General features: G+C 42.7%; 1 protein-coding gene across 2 annotated transcripts in view; it reads right to left on the bottom strand.

The window, feature by feature from the left end:
- Nucleotides 1-4987: 4987 nt before the first annotated feature.
- The window catches only part of LOC139563649 (glutamyl aminopeptidase-like), a 34612-nt gene continuing 14539 nt past the window's right edge, over nt 4988-25060 (bottom strand). The window contains exons 6-20 of one of the 2 annotated variants that reach the window (XM_071382494.1): nt 22878-22991; nt 22633-22767; nt 22467-22532; nt 22176-22241; nt 21894-22054; nt 21691-21773; nt 21430-21566; nt 21264-21319; nt 21008-21158; nt 6818-6891; nt 6615-6719; nt 6264-6434; nt 5912-6052; nt 5643-5724; nt 4988-5459 (exon numbers count right to left, since the gene is read on the bottom strand). In XM_071382494.1, coding sequence (XP_071238595.1) covers nt 5310-5459; nt 5643-5724; nt 5912-6052; nt 6264-6434; nt 6615-6719; nt 6818-6891; nt 21008-21158; nt 21264-21319; nt 21430-21566; nt 21691-21773; nt 21894-22054; nt 22176-22241; nt 22467-22532; nt 22633-22767; nt 22878-22991 — 1692 coding nt within the window. In that variant the 3' untranslated portion in view covers nt 4988-5309. Of the gene's footprint in view, nt 5460-5642; nt 5725-5911; nt 6053-6263; nt 6438-6614; nt 6720-6817; nt 6892-21007; nt 21159-21263; nt 21320-21429; nt 21567-21690; nt 21774-21893; nt 22055-22175; nt 22242-22466; nt 22533-22632; nt 22768-22877; nt 22992-25060 lie in introns of both variants that reach the window. The other variant, XM_071382492.1, reaches the window with a different exon arrangement.

Raw genomic sequence — 25060 nt, 5'->3', positions numbered from 1 at the left:
TTGGCTTTCGAAGACCTTAGAAAGGCAGGGTAGGATAGATATAGGTCTGTAGCAGTTTGGGTCAAGAGTGTCCCCCCCTTTGAAGAGGGGGATGACCGCAGCTGCTTTCCAATCTTTGGGAATCTCAGACGACACGAAAGAGAGGTTGAACAGGCTAGTAATAGGGGTGGCAACAATTTCAGCAGATAATTTTAGAAAGAAAGTGTCCAGATTATCTAGCCCGGCTGATTTGTAGGGGTCCAGATTTTGCAGCTCTTTCAGAACATCAGCTGACTGGATTTGGGAGAAGGAGAAATGGGGAAGGCTGGGGCGAGTAGCTGTGGGGGGTGCAGTGCTGTTGACCGGGGTAGGGGTAGCCAGGTGGAAAGCATGGCCAGCCGTAGAAAAATGCTTATTGAAATTCTCAATTATAGTGGATTTATCAGTGGTGACAGTGTTTCCTATCTTCAGTGCAGTGGGCAGCTGGGATGAGGTGTTCTTATTCTCCATGGATTTTACAGTGTCCCAGAACGTTTTTGAGTTTGTGTTGCAGGAAGCAAATTTTTGCTTGAAAAAGCTAGCCTTGGTTTTTCTAACTGCCTGTGTATATTGGTTTCTAGCTTCCCTGAAAAGTTGCATATCATGGGGGCTGTTCGATGCTAATGCAAAACACCATAGGATGTTTTTGTGTTGGTTAACTTTTACTTGGTACTCATCCCGGATCCGGGAGCACCCCCCACAGTAAAAAAGCTGACTAGCATAGCCTAGCATAGCGTCACAAGTAAATACAAGCATCTAAATATCATTAAATCACAAGTCCAAGACACCAGATGAAAGATACAGATCTTGTGAATCCAGCCATCATTTCTGATTTTTAAAATGTTTTACAGGGAAGACACAATATGTAAATCTATTAGCTAACCACGTTAGCAAAAGACACCACTTTTTTTACTCCACCAGTTTTTTACTCCATCAGTAGCTATCACTAATTCGACTAAATAAAGATATATATAGCCACTAACCAAGAAACAACTTCATAAGATGACAGTCCGATAACATATTTATGGTATAGGATATGTTTTTTTAGAAAAATGTGCATTTTTCAGGTATAAATCACAGTTCTACATTGCAGCTGCAATCTGAAATAGCGTTGGAAGCAGCCGGAATAATTACAGAGACCGACGTCAATTACCAAAATACTCATCCTAAAACATTTCTGAAAAATACACAGCCTACAGCAATTGAAAGACAAAGATCTTGTGAATCCAGACAATATTTCAGATTTTTTAAGTGTTTTACAGCGAAAACACAATATATCGTTATATTAGCATACCACATGAGCTAACATCACACCAGCATTAAATCAAGGCAAAAGGGGCGATAACGTTATCGCCACCAAAATATATTAATTTTTTCACTAACCTTCTCAGAATTCTTCAGATGACAGTCCTGTAACATCATATTACACAATGCATATAGAGTTTGTTCGAAAATGTGCATATTTAGCATCACAAATCGTGGTAATGCAATGTAATCTGTCAAAACATGGCATGCATTCTGGCCGGCGCCATCTTGGAAAGGCACCTAAGTTTACGATTATTTATCGATTAGATTGACAAAAAAAATACAGGTTGGACAGCTAATGAAAGATGCATTGGTTATTAATGCAACCGCTGATTTAGATTTTTAAAATTTACGTTACTAGACATACATTGTGAGTTACAGCCAGACTAGTGCCGCAAAAAATGGCTGACAACTGCGTTTACATTTTTCCACATAAATACGGAATAAAATCATAAATAACTCTTTGGACGAGCTTCCATCAGTATCTTGGGCAATGTGTTCTTTGTCCAAAAGAATCGTTGCTTTGTTGTAAAACGACCTCCTCAACTTCGGAACTAGCAGCTAACGATAGCTACACGGCACACACATGCCCAAATCCTCAAACGCAATACTAAGGAAATTCAGAAAAATAGCAATATACTCGCATAAACTGATATAAATCGGTTTCAAATAACTTCGTTATGATGTTTCTAACACCTATATCGAATTAAATCACAGACGGATATATCTTTGATCAATAACGAGAGCTTTTGAGCATGCGATTCTGATGTCCTCCCTTGCGTCCTGGCGAGCGTCGAAAAGAAGGGACATCTCACTCCATTCCCTTTTAAAAACTCTGAGAAACACGTAGAGACACCATTCCACTTCTCATTGGTTACTGACATCCAGGGGAAGGCGGGTGCAGTTCATGTCAAGCCATAGGGCACACACAGAGTTTTAAACTGATCCGAGATCAGAGACTATTTTTCAGAGCTTCGCATGTCCTGTCATGAGTTTCGCTGTAGAAAGAGTTCTGGTTCACCCACAGACATAATTCAAACGGTTTTAGAAACTAGAGATTGTTTTCTATCCAATAGTAATAATAATATGCGTATTGTACGAGCAAGAATTGAGTACGAGGCAGTTTAATTTGGAAATGTAAAAAAATAAATAATGCTAACAGCTCCCCCTATTAAGGAAATTAGAAAGGCCTGCTCGCTGAAGTGTTTCAGGGAGCGTTTGACAGTGATGAGTGGAGGTCGTTTTACCGCTGACCCATTACGGATGCAGGCAATGAGGCAGTGATCGCTGAGATCTTGGTTGAAAACAGTAGAGGTGTATTTAGAGGGCAAGTTGGTTAGGATGATATCTATGAGGGTGCCCGTGTTTACGGCTTTGGGGTGGTACCTGGTAGGTTCATTGATAATTTGTGTGAGATTGAGGGCATCAAGCTTAGATTGTAGGATGGCTGGGGTGTTAAGCATGTTCCAGTTTAGGTCGCCTAGCAGCACGAGCTCTGAAGATAGATGGGGGGCAATCAGTTCACATATGGTGTCCAGAGCACAGCTGGGGGCAGAGGGTGGTCTTATAGCAGGCGGCAACGGTGAGAGACTTGTTTTTAGAGAGGTGGATTTTTAAAAGTAGAAGTTCAAATTGTTTGGGTACAGACCTGGATAGTAGGACAGAACTCTGCAGGCTATCTTTGCAGTAGATTGCAACACCTCCCCCTTTGGCCGTTCTATCTTGTCTGAAAATGTTGTAGTTAGGGATGAAAATGTCAGAATTTTTGGTGCTCTTCCTAAGCCAGGATTCAGACACGGCTAGAATATCCAGGTTGGCAGAGTGTGCTAAAGCAGTGAATAAAACAAACTTAGGGAGGAGGCTTCTAATGTTAACATGCATGAAACCAAGGTTATTACGGTTACAGAAGTCATCAAAAGAGAGCGCCTGGGGAATAGGAGTGGAGCTAGGCACTGCGGGGCCTGGATTCACCTCTACATCACCAGAGGAACAGAGGAGGAGTAGGATAAGAGTACGGCTAAAAGCTATGAGAATTGGTCGTCTAGAATGTCTGGAACAGAGAGTAAAAGGAGGTTTCTGGGGACGATAAAATAGCTTCAAGGTATAATGTACAGACAAAGGTATGGTAGGATGTGAATACAGTGGAGGTAAACCTAGGTATTGAGTGATGATGAGAGATATTGTCTCTAGAAACATCATTGAAACCAGGTGATGTCATCGCATGTGTGGGTGGTGGAACTGAAATGTTGGATAAGGTATAGTGAGCAGGGCTAGAGGCTCTAAAGTGAAATAAGCCAATAAACACTAACCAGAACAGTAATGGACAAGGCATATTGAGATTAAGGAGAGGCATGCTTAGTCGAGTGATCATAAGGGTCCAGTGAGTAGAGGTTGGTTGGGGTCACGGCGATTCAGACAGCTAGCCGGGCCATCGGTAGCAAGCTAGCATAGGATGGAGGTCTGTTTTTAGCCACCTTGTGCGTTTCCGTCGGTAGATTAGTGGGGTTCCGTGTGGTAAAGGGGATCAATCCAATTGGCAAAATAGATATAGTAATAGTGACCCAAGAAAAAATTGTCCGATAGACTTATTCAGATAGCAGCCGATAAGACAGCTAATGGTTAGCAGGCCGCAGATGGGCGTTCAGGTAACGTCGCGACGGAGGGGCCAGTTGGATAACTCCCTCGGGCAGATAACGTCGGTAGTCCAGTCGTGAAGGCCCGGTGGAGCTCCGCATTGGCAGTAAAACGGGTCCGGATAGGTGATTTTAGCCCAGGAGTGGCTGATGGAACTCTTCGAGCTAAAGGAATAGCTGATGACCACAAACCGTGGTTAAACGATAAACGAGGTGTGTTATAGGTTACAGCTTCCTTCTTATTATCGTATTAACCCCTTGTTTCATGTGTCTCTCCTCAGGCCGGTGGTGTCTGGTCCCCTGCAGGAAGGTGAGGTGCCGGAGGTCCCTCCGCCCCCTCTGGACATCGAGGGGTCCCCGGCGTACACTGTACATTCCATTCTGGACTCTAGACGGGTGAGGGGCCTACAGTACCTCGTGGACTGGGAGGGGTACGGTCCGGAGGAGAGGTTCTGGGTACCGGTGGGGGACATCTTGGATCCATCACTACTGAGGGAGTTCCACCGCCTCCATCCGGATCGCCCTGCGCCTTGCCCCCCGGGTCGCCCTCGAGGCCGGTGGCGGCGCTCTGCGGGAGCCGCGCGTCAGGGGGGGGGTACTGTCCCACCGAAGGTGGCTCCCCTGCCTGTTCGGGCGGCGCTCGGCGGTTGTTGTCGCCGGTCTACTAGCTGCCACCGATCCCCTTTTCCTTTTGTTATGTCTTATTGGTTGCACCGGTCTCTTGTTTAGTTTTGTTTCAGGACTATTTAAGCCTGTTAGGTCCGCCTGTTTTTGTGCGGGCTTGTTTTCTGTTAGTCGAGGTTGTTGCGTTCCTGTCTGTTTGTGCCCTGTGTTGGGTTGGACATTTTTTTGATATTCGCCTGTTGTTTTGGGCGTTAGTGTTGGATGCCGCAATAAAGTCCGATTTCCCCCATTATCCTCTGCTCTCTGCGCTTGACTCCGCACCCACCCCTCCAGGCTCTGTGACAAATCATGGTTATTTGAATATGACATCTCAAATTCTTTCCAAGCACTTAATAAGAAATGAAATATTTGTGTCAAAATGTTTATTTTATTTGTCCTTTCTTAATTTAACACAAATATACCGTAGGTAATGCAGGAAAGGTACTAAGTACTGTAAATTGATTCCACTTGAGTAAAGATAAAGTGGCTCACTGAGTTACAATCACATCAGAAGTGTGTTTGATTTGCACAGCAGCATATCCAGGACAGAGGGACTTGATACTTGATTTATAAAGGCAGTCCTGTGGCGTGCTTTCACTGCCGTTGTATTAATTAATTAATGGAAACAGCATGAAGGTATTTTATTTGGATTAGGCATGGGTTCTTTAGTCTTATGTTGACCTGATGTCATCAGTAGGCGACATTGCTCTCCAGCCAAGAGCTGATCTCTGCCTTGTTTCTCCTGACCCACTCGATGTTGTTCTTCACTGTCTCTAGAGCTTGCTGCCTAGGCATCTCCCCAGCCCCGGCATTAGGGTTCAGTTTGAAAAAGTGCGCCATCTAAAACCCAACCACACAGTCAACACAGTCAGTCATAAACCAAGTCACCATAAAAAGACACAATCCACAACATAGATCACGGTCAATCTTAAATTCAAGCACACCAGTGCTAGTCTCAATTTAAGTGGTATATTGTTTGATTTACTTATTCTAATTCTATGAGTAGAATGTCCCTGTTCTAACCTGCCACAGCTGTAGCTCTGTATTGTAGGTGGTGCTGATTCTGGTCAGCAGGCGCCCCAGGCTCCTGTCATTGATAGTGTATCTGTAACAAAACAAAAGGAAATTGAAAACTGTCACAGTATTTACATGATTCATTCACTCTAGGCTCAGTTGATACTGATTCAGTAAATTGACTTACAGCATTCCAATTAGTCACTATCACTTCAATGACTCTGGACTCAGTAACTCGAAATTCAGACTCAGAGAAGTGACTCAGAGAATGGGCTCACCTGTTCACTAGGTAGTCCCAGTTGAGAGTGACCCAGTCCCAGGCCATGGTCTTGCCGTAGCGATTCAGAGAGACATATTGGACCACAGTGAACAGATCCTGAGTCCTCACAATACTCTCATCTTTGGAAACCTCCAGTAAGCTGAAAAACAACGCCATTCTAACAAGCAGCATTATCTCAAGTCATATCTAGCTAAATAAACTAAAATGTTTGCCAGAAACAATTTTGCACACTCTTGCCAACAAATGTACTGGGGTTCTAGTAATAACTTTTCACTGGATTATGTTTAAAAGCAATTTTGAATAATGCATGTAAAAATAATTTATAAAGATAATTCATGTTTTTTATTTACTTGAACAGAAGAGTGATGTTCTCCACGGATGCCAATCCATACAGGAGCTTGTCCTTCTCTTGGGCCAAGGTTTCTGTTTTGTACCTCTCAAACATTAAGTTCCACTTCGCCTCAGTGCCTGAGTTCCTCATGCCATAGCGATACACCAACAGGCGCAGGTTCACCCCAACACTGCTGGAGGTCAAAGGTCATGTTATCATTAGGGCTTAGTGGGATAAACATGCTTTTAGGAATACTAATAAAGTAGTTAGTTGTGTCCATCAGTTTAGGCCTAACATTAGCATGTACTGCAGCTGGATTAGTAAGTAGATCATGTGTCATTTAATGATTTAATTCAAGACTAATATTTACCTGATGTTTCCTGAGATCCATTGGTCAAATAAAACAGATGCCTCATTTAGCACTTCCTGGTCGCCCATTTGGCAAGCAATTCCCTGGACTGTCTCACGCAACAGCCTATACAAAACCCATATAGACAATGCAGTTTACGATCAATATCCAGCAAATACACCCATGATCTATCAAATAAAGTAGATTGTCTCTCCTTGTTTTACCTATCTCTCTGGCTTCCCTTGTCGTCCCATCCCAGCTGCCTGGAGATAGTCTGCACATGCTCACGGAATAATTTCTGTCGGGGAAATAAGCGACTAGACATGACTAGTCTATTCCTGAAACTTCCTTAGGGAGTTTCCCCCAAAACACCCCACCAGGGACATGGAGCTAAACAAGGGACATGTTTTAGACCTATTCTCTAGTTTGCATTATTATCTCATACGTACAGGTAACTGACAAAGTAACCCTTAAAAAAATATGTTTGTTGAGGCAAACTTCCCGCAGGTTTGTGGCAAATTTGATGCAAACTAAATAGTCTGGCACAAAATGTTGCCAGAAGTTTGCAATGTTTGTCACTAGTGGTGAATCTGCTGCAAACCTTTGGCAACAATAATATTTATTGGCACTAGTGGCAAACAGTTCACCAGAGGTTTTTTTCTCTTTAAGATTCAACTTGAATTTATGGCAACAAGTTCCAAGACCAGTAACCGTTGATGACCAATCAGGGGGATTAGAAACATCTGTTGGAAAATGGAAACCAAGCTATCTAGCTAGGTAGCTACCAGTTGTCCGGTGAGTGTAACTTACTAATTAGACTTCCTAATGAACTTTAACATTTTATTAGCTAAATTATGCCTAGTTAGGAATGTCACGTTTTATGGGATAGAGTGAAACATTTTGTTGATACCAGTTTCAATCTGTCAGTGATACTGACTGGCTAGCGCTTAGCTAGCTAACGTTAGCTATCATATTTTTGCACAATTATTGTGATAGCTAGCTAGCTAATGATTTGCCTAAACACTTATTTTTAGGTAAATACGTTGCTGTCTTAAGACCAATACGCATGTTAATAAGCTAGTGTCAAGGTTCAGTAGCATGTTAGCTGTCACAACAGCTAAGGTAGCAACAATATGAGTTGATATGACATCAGTAAAACTTAACTTTTGCAGATGGATAGATACTCTTCCCCAACCCGTGGTGTTGGAAAAAGCTAGGAGCTGCAATCACTAATAACACTTTCTTTTGTGATGAGTGTATTGTCTACAAGATTGATAAGGTGAGCAAATGCATGTATTCTCAAATGTAGCCCATTCATTCTTTGTAACAATTAGATTTGAATTGCTTTAAATTAATAGTAGCTAGCTCATCTTGATAATGTTGTTACTTCTCATTCTAGAAGCAATCAGTTACAAGGTAAAAATACAGATTGAGGCCTTCAATCAAACTGAGGACAGAGAAATGTGTGTGCACCAGAAAGGTCAAAGCTTCTTGCATGCATGGCTTTAAGATGTAAGTTACACAACAACAAAACATTCTGGGTTGTTTTGATGACCCAATTGTTGCATTGCAGGCATTGGGTCAATAGTTGGGTTGTTATGTTTCACTATATTGGATAACTCCTATATATTGGTATCAATCCACGGCGGAGGGATACATCCGAGGTGAGGATTTACTCCCGTGTACACCTGTGTCACGGATGGGGTCCGCCCCTATATATAGACCCCATGGCCGCGACACACGTTCTCTTTCATTTTCTCGGCGGACGTCCGTATGATTGGAGGTACAAACTTTCTGAAGTTCGCTTGATAAATTACTGGTAAGTGTAATATCTTACGTGGAAGTATACTAACTGGCTGTTTGCAGCCTGGAGCAGCTGGCCACATGGCCAGCCCCTCCTCTTGAGTGCTCCACTCGCTGCGCGCGTTTGCTCTGTATCTTCCGCCTGTGGTTTGTCGTGTTTTATGTTCGTTAGAGTTACACTACGACTCCGTGTGCATCCATAGGGGTACCGACTCTAATTCCGGTGCCGGCCTCCATCCTTCAGGGTCCTTTGTGTCACCACGGTGGCCGGCCCCCTGAAGAAGAAAACCCTGTGGCTGGAGATCTCCTCACTCCTGGACAAGGGTGCCATTCGCAGGATCAAGACATCAGAACGGTTAGGTGGGTTCTACTCCACTTATTTTATGGTCCCAAAAAGAGACGGAGGGTTTCGACCAATTCTGGACCTCCGCAACCTCAATGGGTACTTGAAGGTACTGAGGTTCCACATGCTGTCCCCGGCCTGCGTGATGCAGGCCGTCTCCCGGGACCAGTGGTTTGTGACACTGGACCTGAGGGATGCGTACTTCCATGTTCCTGTTCACCCAGCTCATTGGCAAAACCTCTGATTCGCTTCGAAGGGAGGGCTTGCGAATTCATGGTTCTTCCCTTCGGCCTCTCCTTGGCACCCCGCACATTCACAAAGTGCATGGACGCTGTCCTGGTACCTCTAACGTCCCGAGGGTCGTTGATCCTCAATTACCTGGACGATGATTTGTGCCCCGAACAGGACCCATGTCCTGTCAGACAGAGACATGCTCCTTACCCACATCGGCGGGCTGGGCATTACTGTAAACGACAAGAAGAGTTGTCTGACGCCCACCCAGAGGGTGGCCTTCATTGGCATGGAACTGGACTCAGTCCTCATGAGAGCACGCCTGCCCGCCAGAAGTGTTCAGGCGATCTTATCTTGCCTCGACCACTTTCGGCAGGGGTGAGTGGTATCCACCCTAAACTGCCAAAGCCTGTTGGGCTTGCTGATGGCGGCCTTGTTGTTGATTCCCCTGGGCCTGCTCCATCTCCGGCCTCTTCAACAGTGGTTCAACTCCCACCGGCTGCACCCGAAGCGCCACCGTCACCGCCAGCTACGGGTGACCACACAGTGCCTCAGGGCATTGTTGAGGTGGCGCTGTCGCTCCTTTCTCTCAGGTGAGGTGGAGATGCTGAGGATATGCCGCTGGGAGCTGGTCAGCACAGACACCTCCCTAATCGGCTGGAGGGTGTGACCATGGGAAGGTCGGCCAGCAGCTGTTGGCTACCCACTTGGAGTGGCAGGCACATCAATACACTAGATGTCAGAGCTGTACTGCTGGCCCTGCAGTCTTTCCTTCCACATCTGAAGGGAAGACATGTACTGGTGAGAACGGACAACACCACAGTGGTGGTTGATACATCAACCATCAAGGTGGACTGAGGTCCCACCGCATCCATCTTATGACACGGAAGCTCCTTCTCTAGGCTCAGGGAAGTCTAGCGTCTCTACACGCAGCGCACGTACCTGGTATCCTGAATATGGCAGCGGATATGCTCTCGAGGCAGGGCCCATCACCTTGGGACTGTAGCCTATATCCCCAGGTGGTGACGCACCTGTGGGACAAGTTCGGGAAGGCGCAGCTGGACCTGTTTGCCTCCCTGGACAATGCACACTGCCCCCTGTGGTACTCCATGTCAGAGCCACCAGGGCCCCGGGGCTTGGATGCTCTGGCTCACAATTGGCCAGGCCTGGAGCTTTACGCATTCCCCCATTTTCTCCTGATCCAGGCTGTGCTGGACAGGACCAGGATGGCAGAGCATAATCTGCTTCTGGTGGCCTCATACTGGCCCAGACAACCCTGGTTCAGCCTTCTCCTGTCCCTGTTGTCTGGGACACCTTGGCAACTTCTCCTGAGACAGGACCTGCTGTCATGCTGTGCCCTCCGGCATGCTGTGCCCTGTGAGGGCACTGGCTGCCTATGTGGAGCGGACACAGTCAGTGAGAACAACAGATCAGCTCTTTGTCTGCTATGGTGAGAGAGTCCTGGGGGCTGGGCTATCAAAGCAGAGGCTCTATCACTGGATCGTGGACACGATTTCGACAGCACACCGCCTGGCTGGCAGGCCAGTGCTGGGATCTGTGGTGCCACATTCAACACGAGGGGTGGCTGCATCCTGGGCTCTACTGAGAAGAGTGCCCCTCGCTAATATCTGTGCTGCGGCCAGCTGGGCTTCCTTTTGCACCTTTGCTAGGTACTATCGGGTAAATGTGGCACCTCCCTCTGCTGTTGGTTCAGCGGTCCTGGGCATCGCCTCCCCTTCCGGGGACTGTGCCGGGACCCCCCTTCCACATTGACGGCCCCTGCGTCTTGGTCCTGCGCTGGGACTTCGCCGCTGGCTTGCCAGGTACCTCTAGCACCGACTAAGTCTGGTACCGGTATACCAATATATTGGAGTGATCCATTATAGTGAAACATAACGAAGGTTACGCATGTGAGCTATATGGATCACTCAAATCCGCTAGAGTGGATTGATGTACATCAAAAATGATGTAGAGAATGTGTGTCGCTGCCATGGGTTCTATATATAGTGGCGGACCCCAGCCGTGACACAGGTGTACACGGGAGTAAATCTGTAAATCCTCACCTCGGATGTATCGCGGAGTGATACCAATATATTGGAGTGATCCAAATAGCTCACATAACCGTGGTTACATACTTAACCTTCATTTTCTGTAAAAACAGCAAGGTTGGGTTGTTGGTGCTGTGTTAAGGTTATATTATGGCAGTGCCATAATATTTTAGAATGTACTGTCATAACGTTGCCCTCTTTGGGTACAGTGAGCACTATCCCCCCTCCCTCTGCACCAGCCCTTTTCTATGCACCATCCCCCTACCTCTGTCTCCCACACCCAGGCTGCTGTGGTCAGAGAGGTCGTAAATTCCTAGAGAAGATCCTGCCTCATAGCCAGACAGTATAGAGCGAGTGAGTTTTCATAGAGAGAACAAAGGAATTTCTTCCACCTCACAGAACTGGAGGTCCGAACAGTATTTATGTTCTGGAGAATGTATAAAAGATGAGTGAAGAATCCAGCTACGAACTGGTCCGTTTGGTACCATTTTGTGAAACTCATGAGAGACAATACGGCCACATTACCATAACGCTGTTTATACAATAGCCTCAGTTATGAGGCTTACATCTAATTGTTGTATAAAATGAATGAGTGAGAATGGAACTGTTTGTGAAATTATGTAATGTGATTTTGGACTGTTTAATGAAGGAAATTTCAATTCCCTTTGGAGTTTAACCTTTTGTCAATAGGGGGAGCTGTTAGCACTTTTTTTTTTTACATTTCCAAATTAAACTGCCTCGTACTCAATTCTTGCTCGTACAATATGCATATTATTATTACTATTGGATAGAAAACAATCTCTAGTTTCTAAAACCGTTTGAATTATGTCTGTGGGTGAACCAGAACTCTTTCTACAGCGAAAATCATGACAGGACATGCGAAGGTCAGAAAACTAGGCTCTGTTCTCAGATCAGTTTAAAGCTCTGTGTGTGCCCTATGGGTCGAAATGAACTGCACCCGCCTTCACCTGGATGTCAGTAACCAATGAGAAGTGGAATGGAGTCTCTACGTATTTCTCAGAGTTTATAAAAGGCCATGGAGTGACATGTCCGTTCTTTTGGACGCTCGTCAAGGCGCAAGAGAGGACATCAGAATGGCATGCTCAAAAGCTCTCGTTATCGGCCTAAGATATATCCGTCTGTGATTTAATTCGATATAGGTGTTAGAAACATCATAACGAAGTTATTTTAAACCGATTTATATCAGTTTATGCGAGTATATTGCTATTTTCTGAATTTTCGTAGTATTGCGCTTTGAGGATTTGGACATGTGTGTGCCACGTAGCTATTGTTAGCTGCTAGTTCCGAAGTTGAAGAGGACGTTTTACAACAAAGCAACGATTATTTTGGACAAAGTACAACTTGCCCAAGATTCTGATGGAAGCTCGTCCAAAAGTAAGAGCTATTTATGATTTTATTCCGTATTTATGTGGAAAAATGTAAACGCATTTGTCGGCCATTATTGCGGCACTAGTCTGGCTGTAACTCACACTGTATGTCTAGTAACGTTAATTTTAAAAATCTAACTCAGCGGTTGCATTAATAACTAATGCATCTTTCATTAGCTGTCCAACCTGTATTTTTTTTGTCAATCTAATCGATAAATAATCGTAAACTTAGGTGCCTTTCCAAGATGGCGCCGGCCAGAATGCATGCCATGTTTTGACTGATTACATTGCATAACCACGATTTGTGATGCTAAATATGCACATTTTCGAACAAACTCTATATGCATTGTGTAATATGATGTTACAGGACTGTCATCTGAAGAATTCTGAGAAGGTTAGTGAAAAAATTAATATATTTTGGTGGTGATAACGTTATCGCTCTTTTTGCCTTGAATCAATGCTGGGGTGATGTTAGCTCATGTGGTATGCTAATATAACGATATATTGTGTTTTCGCTGTAAAACACTTAGAAAATCTGAAATATTGTCTGGATTCACAAGATCTGTGTCTTTCAATTGCTGTACGCTGTGTATTTTTAAGAAATGTTTTATGATGAGTAATTAGGTAATACACGTTGCTCTCTGTAGTTATTCTAGTCGCTTTGGTGAGTTTTGTGATAGTGGCTGCAATGGTAAACTATGATTTATACCTGAAAAATGCACATTTTTCTAAAAAAACATATGCTATACCATAAATATGTTATCAGACTGTCATCTTATGAAGTTGTTTCTTGGTTAGTGGCTATATATATCTTTATTTAGTCGAATTAGTGATAGCTACTGATGGAGTAAAAAACTGGTGTCTTTTGCTAACGTGGTTAGCTAATAGATTTACATATTGTGTCTTCCCTGTAAAACATTTTAAAAATCAGAAATGATGGCTGGATTCACAAGAAGTGTATCTTTCATCTGGTGTCTTGGACTTGTGATTTAATGATATTTAGATGCTAGTATTTACTTGTGACGCTATGCTAGGCTATGCTAGTCAACTTTTTTACTGTGGGGGGTGCTGCCGGATCCGGGTTTGGGAGGAACTAGAAGTTAACTAAAATCAGAGGACCGCCCTTGAGCACAGTTATGGTCTGGCATCATGGTACAGGCCCTTTTCTGCTCTTCCGAATAAAACCCCCACCCAGTACCTCTATCGCAAAGGGAAATAAGGTTTAAGTAGATTGCTGAATCTTTTAACCATCCCACATGGTTAAACTCTTAGACTATCAATACCGACAGAATAAGAACAAGTCTTTGATATTAATTACTAGTCTGCAGCTAGGAATTCGGTATCATTGAACACGAAGACCGACAACCGCCGAAACAACTATTCTATAACGACATGAATGTCACTCTGAACTATCCATTCTAACCACGGCAGAGAGAGAGAGAGGGCGGACAAACAGAAACTAACAGAAACAGAAACTAACTTGTCAACAGAGATCCCGAAGACACACTGAGTGTAAATATATATATATATATTGATTGCAATTATTCCCGAATGAGTGAGCGTTCATGTGCAAAGGATTAGCATTTCAATTGTTATAATTATCACTCTGTCTAACAAGCCACCATGCCGGTTTAGCCCACTAGGGCACATCCCCCTATCATGTCTTTGTAACCATATCTACTTTGTTTGTGTGATGCATTTCTGTGAGTACTTAGTTAGTAAATCAATTATTTTAAGACAATTGATGTATGGATGACTCAGTGAAGACTGGGTTCGTGTAGATAACCAACAATTTACGATGTTTGGAATGAGACTAACGTGAGGTAAAGAATAATTCATTAATCAGAAGACTAAGTGATCAGATATTAAAATATCTGAAAGTTATATTAGGAAAATTATAACTTTGTAATCTGAACATTTTCCTTGGTGCCGCGACTTCCTAGTTAATTACAGTTACATGATTAAGTAGTTTAATCACGTAATAATAATTACAGAGAATTTTTGATAAAGATTCATCTTCAGTTTAATGATGCCAAAGACACGACAGTACAGTTGAAGTCGGAAGTTTAGATTACTCTTAGGTTGGTGTCATTAAAAGTTGTTTTTCAACCACTCCACAAATTTCTTGTTAACGAACTATAGTTTTGGCAAGTCGATTAGGACTTCTACTTTGTGCATGACGCAAGTAATTATTCCAACAATTGTTTACAGACAGATTATTTCACTGTATCACAATTCCAGTGGGTCAGAAGTTTACATACACTAAGTTGCCTGTGCCTTTAAACAGCTTGGAAAATTCCAGAAAATGGTGTCATGGCTTTAGAAGCTTCTGATAGGCTAATTGACATAATTTGAGACAATTGGAGGAGTACCTGTGGATGTATTTCAAGGCCTACCTTCGAAATCAGTGTCTCTTTGCCTGACATCATGGGAAAATCAAAAGAAATCAGCCAAGACCTCCACAAGTCTGGTTCATCCTTGGGAGCCATTTCCAAATTCCTGAAGGTACCACGTGCATCTCTACAAACAATAGTATGCAAGTATGAACACCATGGGACCACGCAGCTGTCATACCGCTCAGGAAGGAGACGCGTTCTGTCTCCTAGAAATGAACGTACTTTGGTGCCAAAAGTGCAAATCAATCCCAGAACAACAGCAAAAGACCTTGTGAAGATGCTGGAGGAAACAGGTACCAAAGTATCTTTATCCACAGTAAAACAAGTCTTACATCGACATAACCTGAGAGGCCGCTCAGCAAGGAAGAAGCCACTGCTCCAGAACCGCCATAAAAAAGCCAGACTACGGTTTGCAACTGCACATGGGGACAAAGATGGTACTTTTTGGAGAAATGTCCTCTGGTCTGATGAAACAAAAATACAACTGTTTGGCCATAATGACCATCGTTATGTTTGGAGGAAAAAGGGGGAGACTTGCAAGCCGAAAAACACCATCCCAACCGTGAAGCACGGGGGTAGCAGCATCATGTTGTGGGGTTGCTTTGCTGTAGGAGGGACTGGTGCACTTCACAAAATAGATGGCATTATGAGGTAGGAAAATTATGTGGATATATTGAAGCAACATCTCAAGACATTAGTCAGGAAGTTAAAGCTTGGTCGCAAATGGGTCTTCCAAATGGACAATGACCCCAAGCATACTTCCAAAGTTGTGGCAAAATGGCTTAAGGACAACAAAGTCAAGGTATTGGAGTGGCCATCACAAAGCCCTGACCTCAATCCCATAGAAAATTTGTGGGCAGAACTGAAAAAGTGTGTGCGAGCAAGGAGGCCTACAAACCTGACTCAGTTACACCAGCTCTGTCAGGAGGAATGGGCCAAAATTCACCCAAATTATTGTGGGAAGCTTGTGGAAGGCTACCTGAAACGTTTGATCCGAGTTAAACAATTTAAAGGCAATGCTACCAAATACTAATTTAGTGTATGTAAACTTCTGACCCACTGGGAATGTGATGAAAGAAATAAAAGCTGAAATTTATATTATTCTGGCATTTCACATTCTTAAAATAAAGTGGTGATCCTAACTGACCTGAGACAGGGAATGTTTACTAGGATTAAATGTCAGGAATTGTGAAAAACTGAGTATAAATGTATTTGGCTAAGGTATGTATGTAAGACTTCAACTGTACCTATAAATAGTAAAACCAGAGAAACTGATAATTTTGCAGTAGTCTCTTAATTTTTTCCAGAGCTGTATATGTATATGTACAGTGCATTCTAAAAGTATTGACTCCTTTTTCTACATTTTGTTATGTTACAGACTTATTCAAAATGGATTAAATACATTTTTCCCCTCTTCAATCTACACCCAATACCCCATATAGACAAAGCGAAAACCGATTTTTAGAAATGTTTCCTAATTTATATAAAATAACTACCTTATTTACATAAGTATTCAGACCCTTTGCTATGAGACACGAAATTGAGCTCAGGTGCATCCTGTTTCCATTGATGATCCTTGAAATGTTTCTACAAACTTGAATGGAGTCCACCTGTGGTGAATTCAATTGATTTGACATGATTTGGAAAGGCACACATCTGTCTATATAAGGTCCCACAGTTTACAGTACATGTCACAGTAAAAATCAAACCATAAGGTCGAAGGAATTGTCCGTAGAGCTCCAAGACAGGATTTGTGTCGAGGCACAGACCTGGGGAAGAATACCAATAAAACTCTGCAGTATTCAAGGTCCCCAAGAACACAGTAGCCTCCATCATTCTTAAATGGAAGAGCTGTCCGCCCGGCTAAACTGAGCAATCAGGGGAGAAGGGCTTGTTAGTGAAGTGACCAAGAATCCGATGGTCATTCTGACAGAGCTCCAGAGTTCCTCTGTGGAGATGGGAAAACCTTCCAGAAGGAAAACCATCTCTGCAGCACTCCACCAATCAGGCCTTTATGGTAAAGTATCCAGACGTAAGCCACTCCTCAGTAAAAGGCACATGACAACCCGCTTGGAGTAAAGGACTCTCAGACCATGAGAAACAAGATTCTTTGGACTGATGAAACCAAGATTGAACTCTTTAGCCTGAATGCCAAGCGTCACATCTGAAGGAAACCTGGCACCATCCCTACGGTGAAGCATGGTGGTGGCAGCATCATGTTGTGGGGATATTTTTCAGCGGCAGGCACTGGGAGACTAGTCAGGATAGAGGGAAAGATGAACGGAGCAAAGTACAGAGAGATCCTTGAAGAAAACCAGCTCCAGAGCACTCAGGACCTGAGACTGGGTCAAAGGTTCACCTTTCAACAGGACAACGACCCTAAGCACACAGCCAAGACAACGCAGGAGTGGCTTCAGGGCAAGTCTCTGAATGTCCTTGAGTGGCCCAGCCAGAGCCCGGACTTGAACCCGATCGAACATCTCTGGAGAGTCCCGAAAATAGCTGTGCAGCAACGCTCCCCATCCAACCTGACAGAGCTTGAGAGGATTTGCAGAAAAGAATAGGAGAAACTCCCCAAATACAGGTGTAACAAGCTTGTAGTGTCATATCCAAGAGACTCGAGGCTGTAATCACTGCCAAAGGTGCTTCAACAAAGTACTGAGTAAAGGGTCTGAATAATTATGTAAATGTGATATTTTTTTTATATATGTGCATAAACAATCTTAAACCTGTTTCTGGTTTGTCATTACAGGGTATTGTGTGTAGTTTGAGGGAAAAACTAAATTTAATCAATTTTAGAATAAGGCTGTAATGTAACAAAGTGGAAAAAGTCATAGGGTCTGAATACTTTCAGAATGCTCTGTAACTATAATGGGCATGCCATTATTTTGGCTACCATGGCCATGCCCCCATATGATGACAATGCCCCCATACACAGGGACGAGTGATCACTGAATGGTTTGATGAGCATGAAAACTATCTTAACCATATGCCATGGTCGCCTGTCACCAGATCTCAACCCAATTGAACACTTATGGGAGACTCTGGAGCGGTGTCTGAGACAGCGTTTTTCACCACCATCAACAAAACACCAAATAATGGAATTTCTCGTGGAGTAATGTAGGGTATGATAACACATAAAAAAACAAAATACTGCATAGTTTCCTAGGAACGCGAAGCGAGGCGGCCATCTCTGTCGGCGCCGACACTCACGCCGCCAAACTTACCCTAGTAAAACTGACTATCCTGCCGATCCTCGACTTCGGCGATGTCATCTACAAAATAGCTTCCAACACTCTACTCAGCAAACTGGATGCAGTTTATCACAGTGCCATTCGTTTTGTTACTAAAGCACCTTATACGACCCACCACTGCGACCTGTATGCCCTAGTCGGCTGGCCCTCGCTACATGTTCGTCGTCAGACCCACTGGCTCCAGGTCATCTACAAGGCTATGCTAGGTAAAGTGCCGCCTTATCTCAGTTCACTGGTCACGATGGCTACACCCACCCGCAGCACGCGCTCCAGCAGGTGTATCTCACTGATCATCCCTAAAGCTAAAACCTCATTTGGACGCCTTTCCTTCCAGTTCTCTGCTGCCTGCGACTGGAACGAATTGCAAAAATCTCTGAAGTTGGAGACTTTTATCTCCCTCAACAACTTTAAAAATCTGCTATCCGAGCAGCTAACCGATCGCTGCAGCTGTACATAGTCCATCTGTAAACTACCCACCCAATTTACCTACCTCACCCCCCATACTGCTTTTATTTATTTACTTTTCTGCTCTTTTGCACACCAGTATCTCTTCTTGCACATGATCATCTGATGATTTATCACTCCAGTGTTAATCTGCTAAATTGTAATTATTCGATTTATTGCCTACCTCATGCCTTTTGCACACATTGTATATAGATTCTCTTTTTTTCTACCATGTTATTGACTTGTTTATTGTTTACTCCATGTGTAACTCTGTGTTGTTTGTTCACACTGCTATGCTTTATCTTGGCCAGGTCGCAGTTGCAAATGAGAACTTGTTCTCAACTAGCCTACCTGGTTAAATAAAGGTGAAATAAAAAAAATAAAAAAATCTCATATGTATAGACTGTACTCTATACCATCTACTGCATCTTGCCTATGCCGTTCTGTACCATCACTCATTCATATATCTTTATGTACATATTCTTTATCCCTTTACACTTGTGTGTATAAGGTAGTAGTTGTGGAATTGTTAGGTTAGATTACTTGTTGGTTATTACTGCATTGTCGGAACTAGAAGCACAAGCATTTCGCTACACTCGCATTAACATCTGCTAACCATGTGTATGTGACAAATAAAATTTGATTTGATTTGATTTACATCCCTTCAATAGAGTGCCAGACACTTGTAGAATCTATGCCAAGGCACATTGAAACTGTTCGGTCTCGTGGTGCCCAATGCCCTATTTAGACACTTTATGTTGGTGTTTCCTTTATTTTGGCAGTTACCTGTATGTGCAAACTCCCAAGATTATTATTTTGTGTGTGTTCTAGTTGGCCAGCGGAGGGCATAATCCACCTGTAAAAAAATATATACAGTGGGGAGAACAAGTATTTGACACTGCCGATTTTGCAGGTTTTCCTACTTACAAAGCATGTAGAGGTCTGTAATTTTTATCATAGGTACACTTCAACTGTGAGAGACAGAATCTAAAACAAAAATCCAGAAAATCACATTGTATGATTTTTAAGTAATTAATTTGCATTTTATTGCATGACATAAGTATTTGATCACCTACCAACCAGTAAGAATTCCGGCTCTCACAGACCTGTTAGTTTTTCTTTAAGAAGCCCTCCTGTTCTCCACTCATTACCTGTATTAACTGCACCTGTTTGAACTCGTTACCTGTATAAAAGACACCTGTCCACACACTCAATCAAACAGACTCCAACCTCTCCACAATGGCCAAGACCTGACAGCTGTGTAAGGACATCAGGGATAAAATTGTAGACCTGCACAAGGCTGGGATGGGCTATAAGGACAATAGGCAAGCAGCTTGGTGAGAAGGCAACAACTGTTGGCGCAATTATTAGAAAATGGAAGAAGTTCAAGATGACGGTCAATCACTCTCGGTCTGGGGCTCCATGCAAGATCTCACCTCGTGGTGCATCAATGATCATGAGGAAGGTGAGGGATCAGCCCAGAACTACACGGCAGGACCTGGTCAATGACCTGAAGAGAGCTGGGACCACAATCTCAAAGAAAACCATTAGTAACACACTACGCCGTCATGGATTAAAATCCTGCAGCGCACGCAAGGTCCCCCTGCTCAAGCCAGCGCATGTCCAGGCCCGTCTGAAGTTTGCCAATGACCATCTGGATGATCCAGAGGAGGAATGGGAGAAGGTCATGTGGTCTGATGAGACAAAAATAGAGCTTTTTGGTCTAAACTCCACTCGCCGTGTTTGGAGGAAGAAGAAGGATGAGTACAACCCCAAGAACACCATCCCAACCGTGAAGCATGGAGGTGGAAACATCATTCTTTGGGGATGCTTTTCTGCAAAGGGGACAGGACGACTGCACCGTATTGAGGGGAGGATGGATGGGGCCATGTATCGCGAGATCTTGGCCAACAACCTCCTTCCCTCAGTAAGAGCATTGAAGATGGGTCGTGGCTGGGTCTTCCAGCATGACAACGACCCGAAACACACAGCCAGGGCAACTAAGGAGTGGCTCCGTAAGAAGCATCTCAAGGTCCTGGAGTGGCCTAACCAGTCTCCAGACCTGAACCCAATAGAAAATCTTTGGTGGGAGCTGAAAGTCCGTATTGCCCAGCGACAGCCCCAAAACCTGAAGGATCTGGAGAAGGTCTGTATGGAGGAGTGGGCCAAAATCCCTGCTGCAGTGTGTGCAAACCTGGTCAAGAACTACAGGAAACGTATGATCTCTAATTGCAAACAAAGGTTTCTGTACCAAATATTAAGTTCTGCTTTTCTGATGTATCAAATACTTATGTCATGCAATAAAATGCAAATTAATTACTTAAAAATCATACAATGTGATTTTCTGGATTTTTTTAGATTCCGTCTCTCACAGTTGAAGTGTACCTATGATAAAAATTACAGACCTCTACATGCTTTGTAAGTAGGAAAACCTGCAAAATCGGCAGTGTATCAAATACTTGTTCTCCCCACTGTCTATACAAAAATTAAGTGGAAAACAGACCCACCTGGAATTTAGGGTAAAGAACAGTGTCGTCAGACAACATGTCTCGCACATAGGCAATGGAAGAAGACACACGTTCCCAGACGATGTACTCAGTCTCATTGGTCAGGTATTTTGTCAGGTTGAATGCATTTCCATAATCGACAACATCTGCCCTGATGAGGCCGATAAGAACAAGACATTTCATAACAGTTTTCTAAAGCTCAGAGCAACTGAATTGACAGATGTACTTCAAGTGAATGTCTGTAATGTTGGTTTACCTTCCCAGAGCAAAGACATCATCAATGTAACTGCATCGGTCAGCAGCGTCAAACTCCTAGTAAAGAAAGTGTCCTGCCGATTAAGATAAGTGCAACGTATGAACTGGTAAGATTAAAACTTAATATTACCTCTGAAACTATAGTAGCAGTTTTTATTGATATTTACCTTGTGATTTGTTTGAAGCTGTTGACTAATGGTGCTCCACATGCTGTCATGGTGATTGACTCTGTAGAATCCGATATGGTCGTTATTGATCTTCAGGAGTCCATCCGTAGCAGGGAAATAGTCAGCTAAGACTTGCTCTAGATATTAGTGTGAGAGACAAACATGTACGACTTCAATTTAATGAAATACATGTTGTCACCAGAGGCTGGAACTGTAATTTTAAAAAGGTCAAGCAAAGTGTTTGGACAGAAGTATCTTTACCTGGACTGGACTTGTTGAACATGATGGACATATTCTTATTACTATCCACTGAGTGCCACTTAACAGGGATGGTCCACTTGTAGCTGAAAGAAAAGCATAGCCTTTTTAGGATTTACAGGTTTATCCAAAGAAATATAGCTGACTTCCATCGGGAAATCAACCAACGATCACAAAGGGACTTAATAGTGTGTTGAATGACTGACCTGAGTGGTGAGGGTGGCTGGGTGGTATCAGCATCGGGGTCCAACAGGAATCTGCGCTGGGTGAGTTTGGTCTGAGTACCGGCAGTAGACAGGTCCAATACCGGGTAGCCCATCTGTTTGGTCCATGTGTCCATCACATCTGCCACAGGCAACCCACTCACCTGCAACCCAAAAATGTTAGTATGTAACACACAAGTACACTAGATGTATTGAAATATTAACAATAATATCAACTTTGATATTTTGAAACTACTATGACTAAATTAGATATGACAAACATACGTTAGCAAGGGATGACCAGAAGTTGGCTGTTTTGGCATTCTGAAAATGGAAATCTTTCAAGTATTTCTGTTGAAGGGAGAGAAAAACAGGTTACCAACCATAGATTTTATGATAAATAAAATGCAAGCTACGTATCTGACAGTAATCATAATTTTCATTCAACAGGGAAGTAATTGCATGTCCCTAACACTCACTATTACCAAATGATTATGCTATTGACTGAATAGGGATCAAGAGACTTGGTGTAGGGATACTTCTATCCACTTTACGTCAAATTAAATGGATTCTTACCCGACAACCATCTCGGAAGTTGTCTCGACCCAACCAGTCCTCCACCATCCTGAGAATTGATGCCCCCTACAGGAAGATGTTTGGACCAAATTTCAAGACAAATTTAATTGAAGTACATTTTATATCATCCCCTGTAGTAGAGTGAAACGTGGCGGATTTAGATTACCTTGTTGTAGGATATACCATCAAACACAGAGGTAATCTCAGCCGGAGTTGACACATCCACAATGATTGGATGGGAGGTGACGAGGGCGTCGTCCACCATGACAGGAAGTACATCACTGATGATCATGATGTCACGCTGGTAAAGACAGAGACCGAAGGAGATGTAGAATGTATTCATAACCAGAGTTGGGATTAAAACAATTCCATTTCAAATCACTCAATTCAGGATCTGTCAGATGGACTCACCATTCCCCAGAGAGGCTCAGCCTTCTCTACACCGATGTACTCAAAGAAACTGGCAAAGCCCTCATTTAGCCAAAGGTCATCCCACCAATCCATGGTCACAATGTTCCCAAACCACTGCAGGAAAATACAACATGCAAAGTTATCTTACAGCTGAATTTATTTCAAAACAAGTGTGTATGAGTGAGAGTTTGACAGGGTTGGGAAAATCTGGCGCCGGACATTTGCCATTTGAGAAATCTGCCAGACCCATATGCATTGGGTACGTAACCTGATTAGGGCATCCACCCACGGTGGCAAGATTCTTTTTATTTGGTCCCTTATTCCTAGTACGCAATGATTACATCAAATGTGTGACTCTACAAACATATTTGGATGCATTCGCTGTTTGTTTTGGTTTTGCTTCAGATTATTTTGTACCCAATAGAAATTAATGGTAAATAATGTATTGTGTCATTTTGGAGTCACTTCTATTGTAAATAAGAATATAATGTTTCTAAACACTATTACATTAATGTGGATGCTGCCATGGTTATGGATAGTCTTGAATGAATCGTGAATAATTATGAGTAAGAACGTTAGACAAACAAATATCATACCCCAAAGACATGCTAACCTCTCACCATTACAATAACAGGGGAGGTTAGCACTTTTGGGGGGTATGATATTTATCCCTCTAACATTCTCACTCATCATTATTCACAATTCATTCAGGATTATCCATAGTGATGGACTACAGAGCCAAAACAAATAATTTGTCACTATTCAAGTACTTTTGGAGTTCACTGTAAATACATTTTCATGCACACAAAATATCAAGACAATCAGTGTAACACTCTATAGCTCTGCATACAATATAAAACACAGAACAAAGCTACAGGCACAATATGAACAAATAAAACCCACAATTTCTACTGGTATTTAGTCAATTCAAGTCCTACCGAACAAGCTTTTTCACATTCACCTTAAACAATTACCTTATGACATATGGCCGCCTCTCCTTCCAGTTCTCTGCTGCCAATGACTGGAACGAACTACAAAAATCTCTGAAACTGGATACACTTATCTCCCTCACTAGCTTTAAGCACCAGCTGTCAGAGCAGCTCACAGATTACTGCACCTGTACATAGCCCATCTATAATTTAGCCCAAACAACTACCTCTTCCCCTACTGTATTTATTTAGCTCCTTTGCACCCCATTATTTATATTTCTACTTTGCACATTCTTCCACTGCAAATCTACCATTCCAGTGTTTTGCTTGCTATATTGTATTTACTTTGCCACCATGGCCTTTTATTGCCTTTACCTCCCTTGTCTCACCTCATTTGCTCACATTGTATATAGACTTATTTTTCTACTGTATTATTGACTGTATGTTTGTTTTTCTCCATGTGTAACTCTGTTGTTGTATGTGTCGAAATGCTTTGCTTTATCTTGGCCAGGCTGCAATTGTAAATGAGAACTCGTTCTCAACTTGACTACCTGGTTAAATAAAGGTGAAATAATGTTTATTTTTTATTTTTTATATATCCTTTTGTGTGGATTTACATGCTTGTTTTATTGCTACTGATTGAATATGACAGTGTTTTACATGTAGTTCACTACTCTCCAGTGTTGGAGAGTAGCGAACTACATGTAGTTCAACTAGTAATTAAACAACATTTTACTGTAGCTTGGTACTAGCTGAACAAAATTCTAATCTTGTTAGGGTTTTCAGTAGTTAATTACTTGTTTTGCCATGTAGTGGTGTAGCTAACTACTGGAACTACACACTACTTGTTTTGCTAAAATAAAATATGGGGTGAAGTATAAGACAAGTATCAGACCTTCCTAATTCTCACTTGAAACATGTTTTCTGTGTTTATTGTGCTAAATTACACATTCTGTTAACATCTGACCCCAGATTGACATTTTCTTGAAATTTGTAGTCTATGACATTTCAGATTTAGATATGATAATATTTCACTAAGTGGCTTGGATGTAGTGAACCATTTTTTCAAAATAGCTTTAGTTCAGTAAACTATATTTTTCTTAAGGGTAGCTTTAGTGTAGCTTAACTTCTTCCAGTGTGAAGTAATTGGTAAACTATGATTTCAGTAAAGCTTCCCCAACACTATTTATTACTTTATGATTTGATCACTGTCTGAACTGCACATTGTGATCCAGGTTGTTTAACCTGGTATCT

Source organism: Salvelinus alpinus, chromosome 34, assembly GCF_045679555.1.
Source record: "Salvelinus alpinus chromosome 34, SLU_Salpinus.1, whole genome shotgun sequence".
In the NCBI taxonomy this organism is placed as follows: Eukaryota; Metazoa; Chordata; class Actinopteri; order Salmoniformes; family Salmonidae; genus Salvelinus; species Salvelinus alpinus.
Note: the sequence above shows the minus strand (reverse complement) of the source record. Positions and strands in the feature narration are given on the sequence as shown.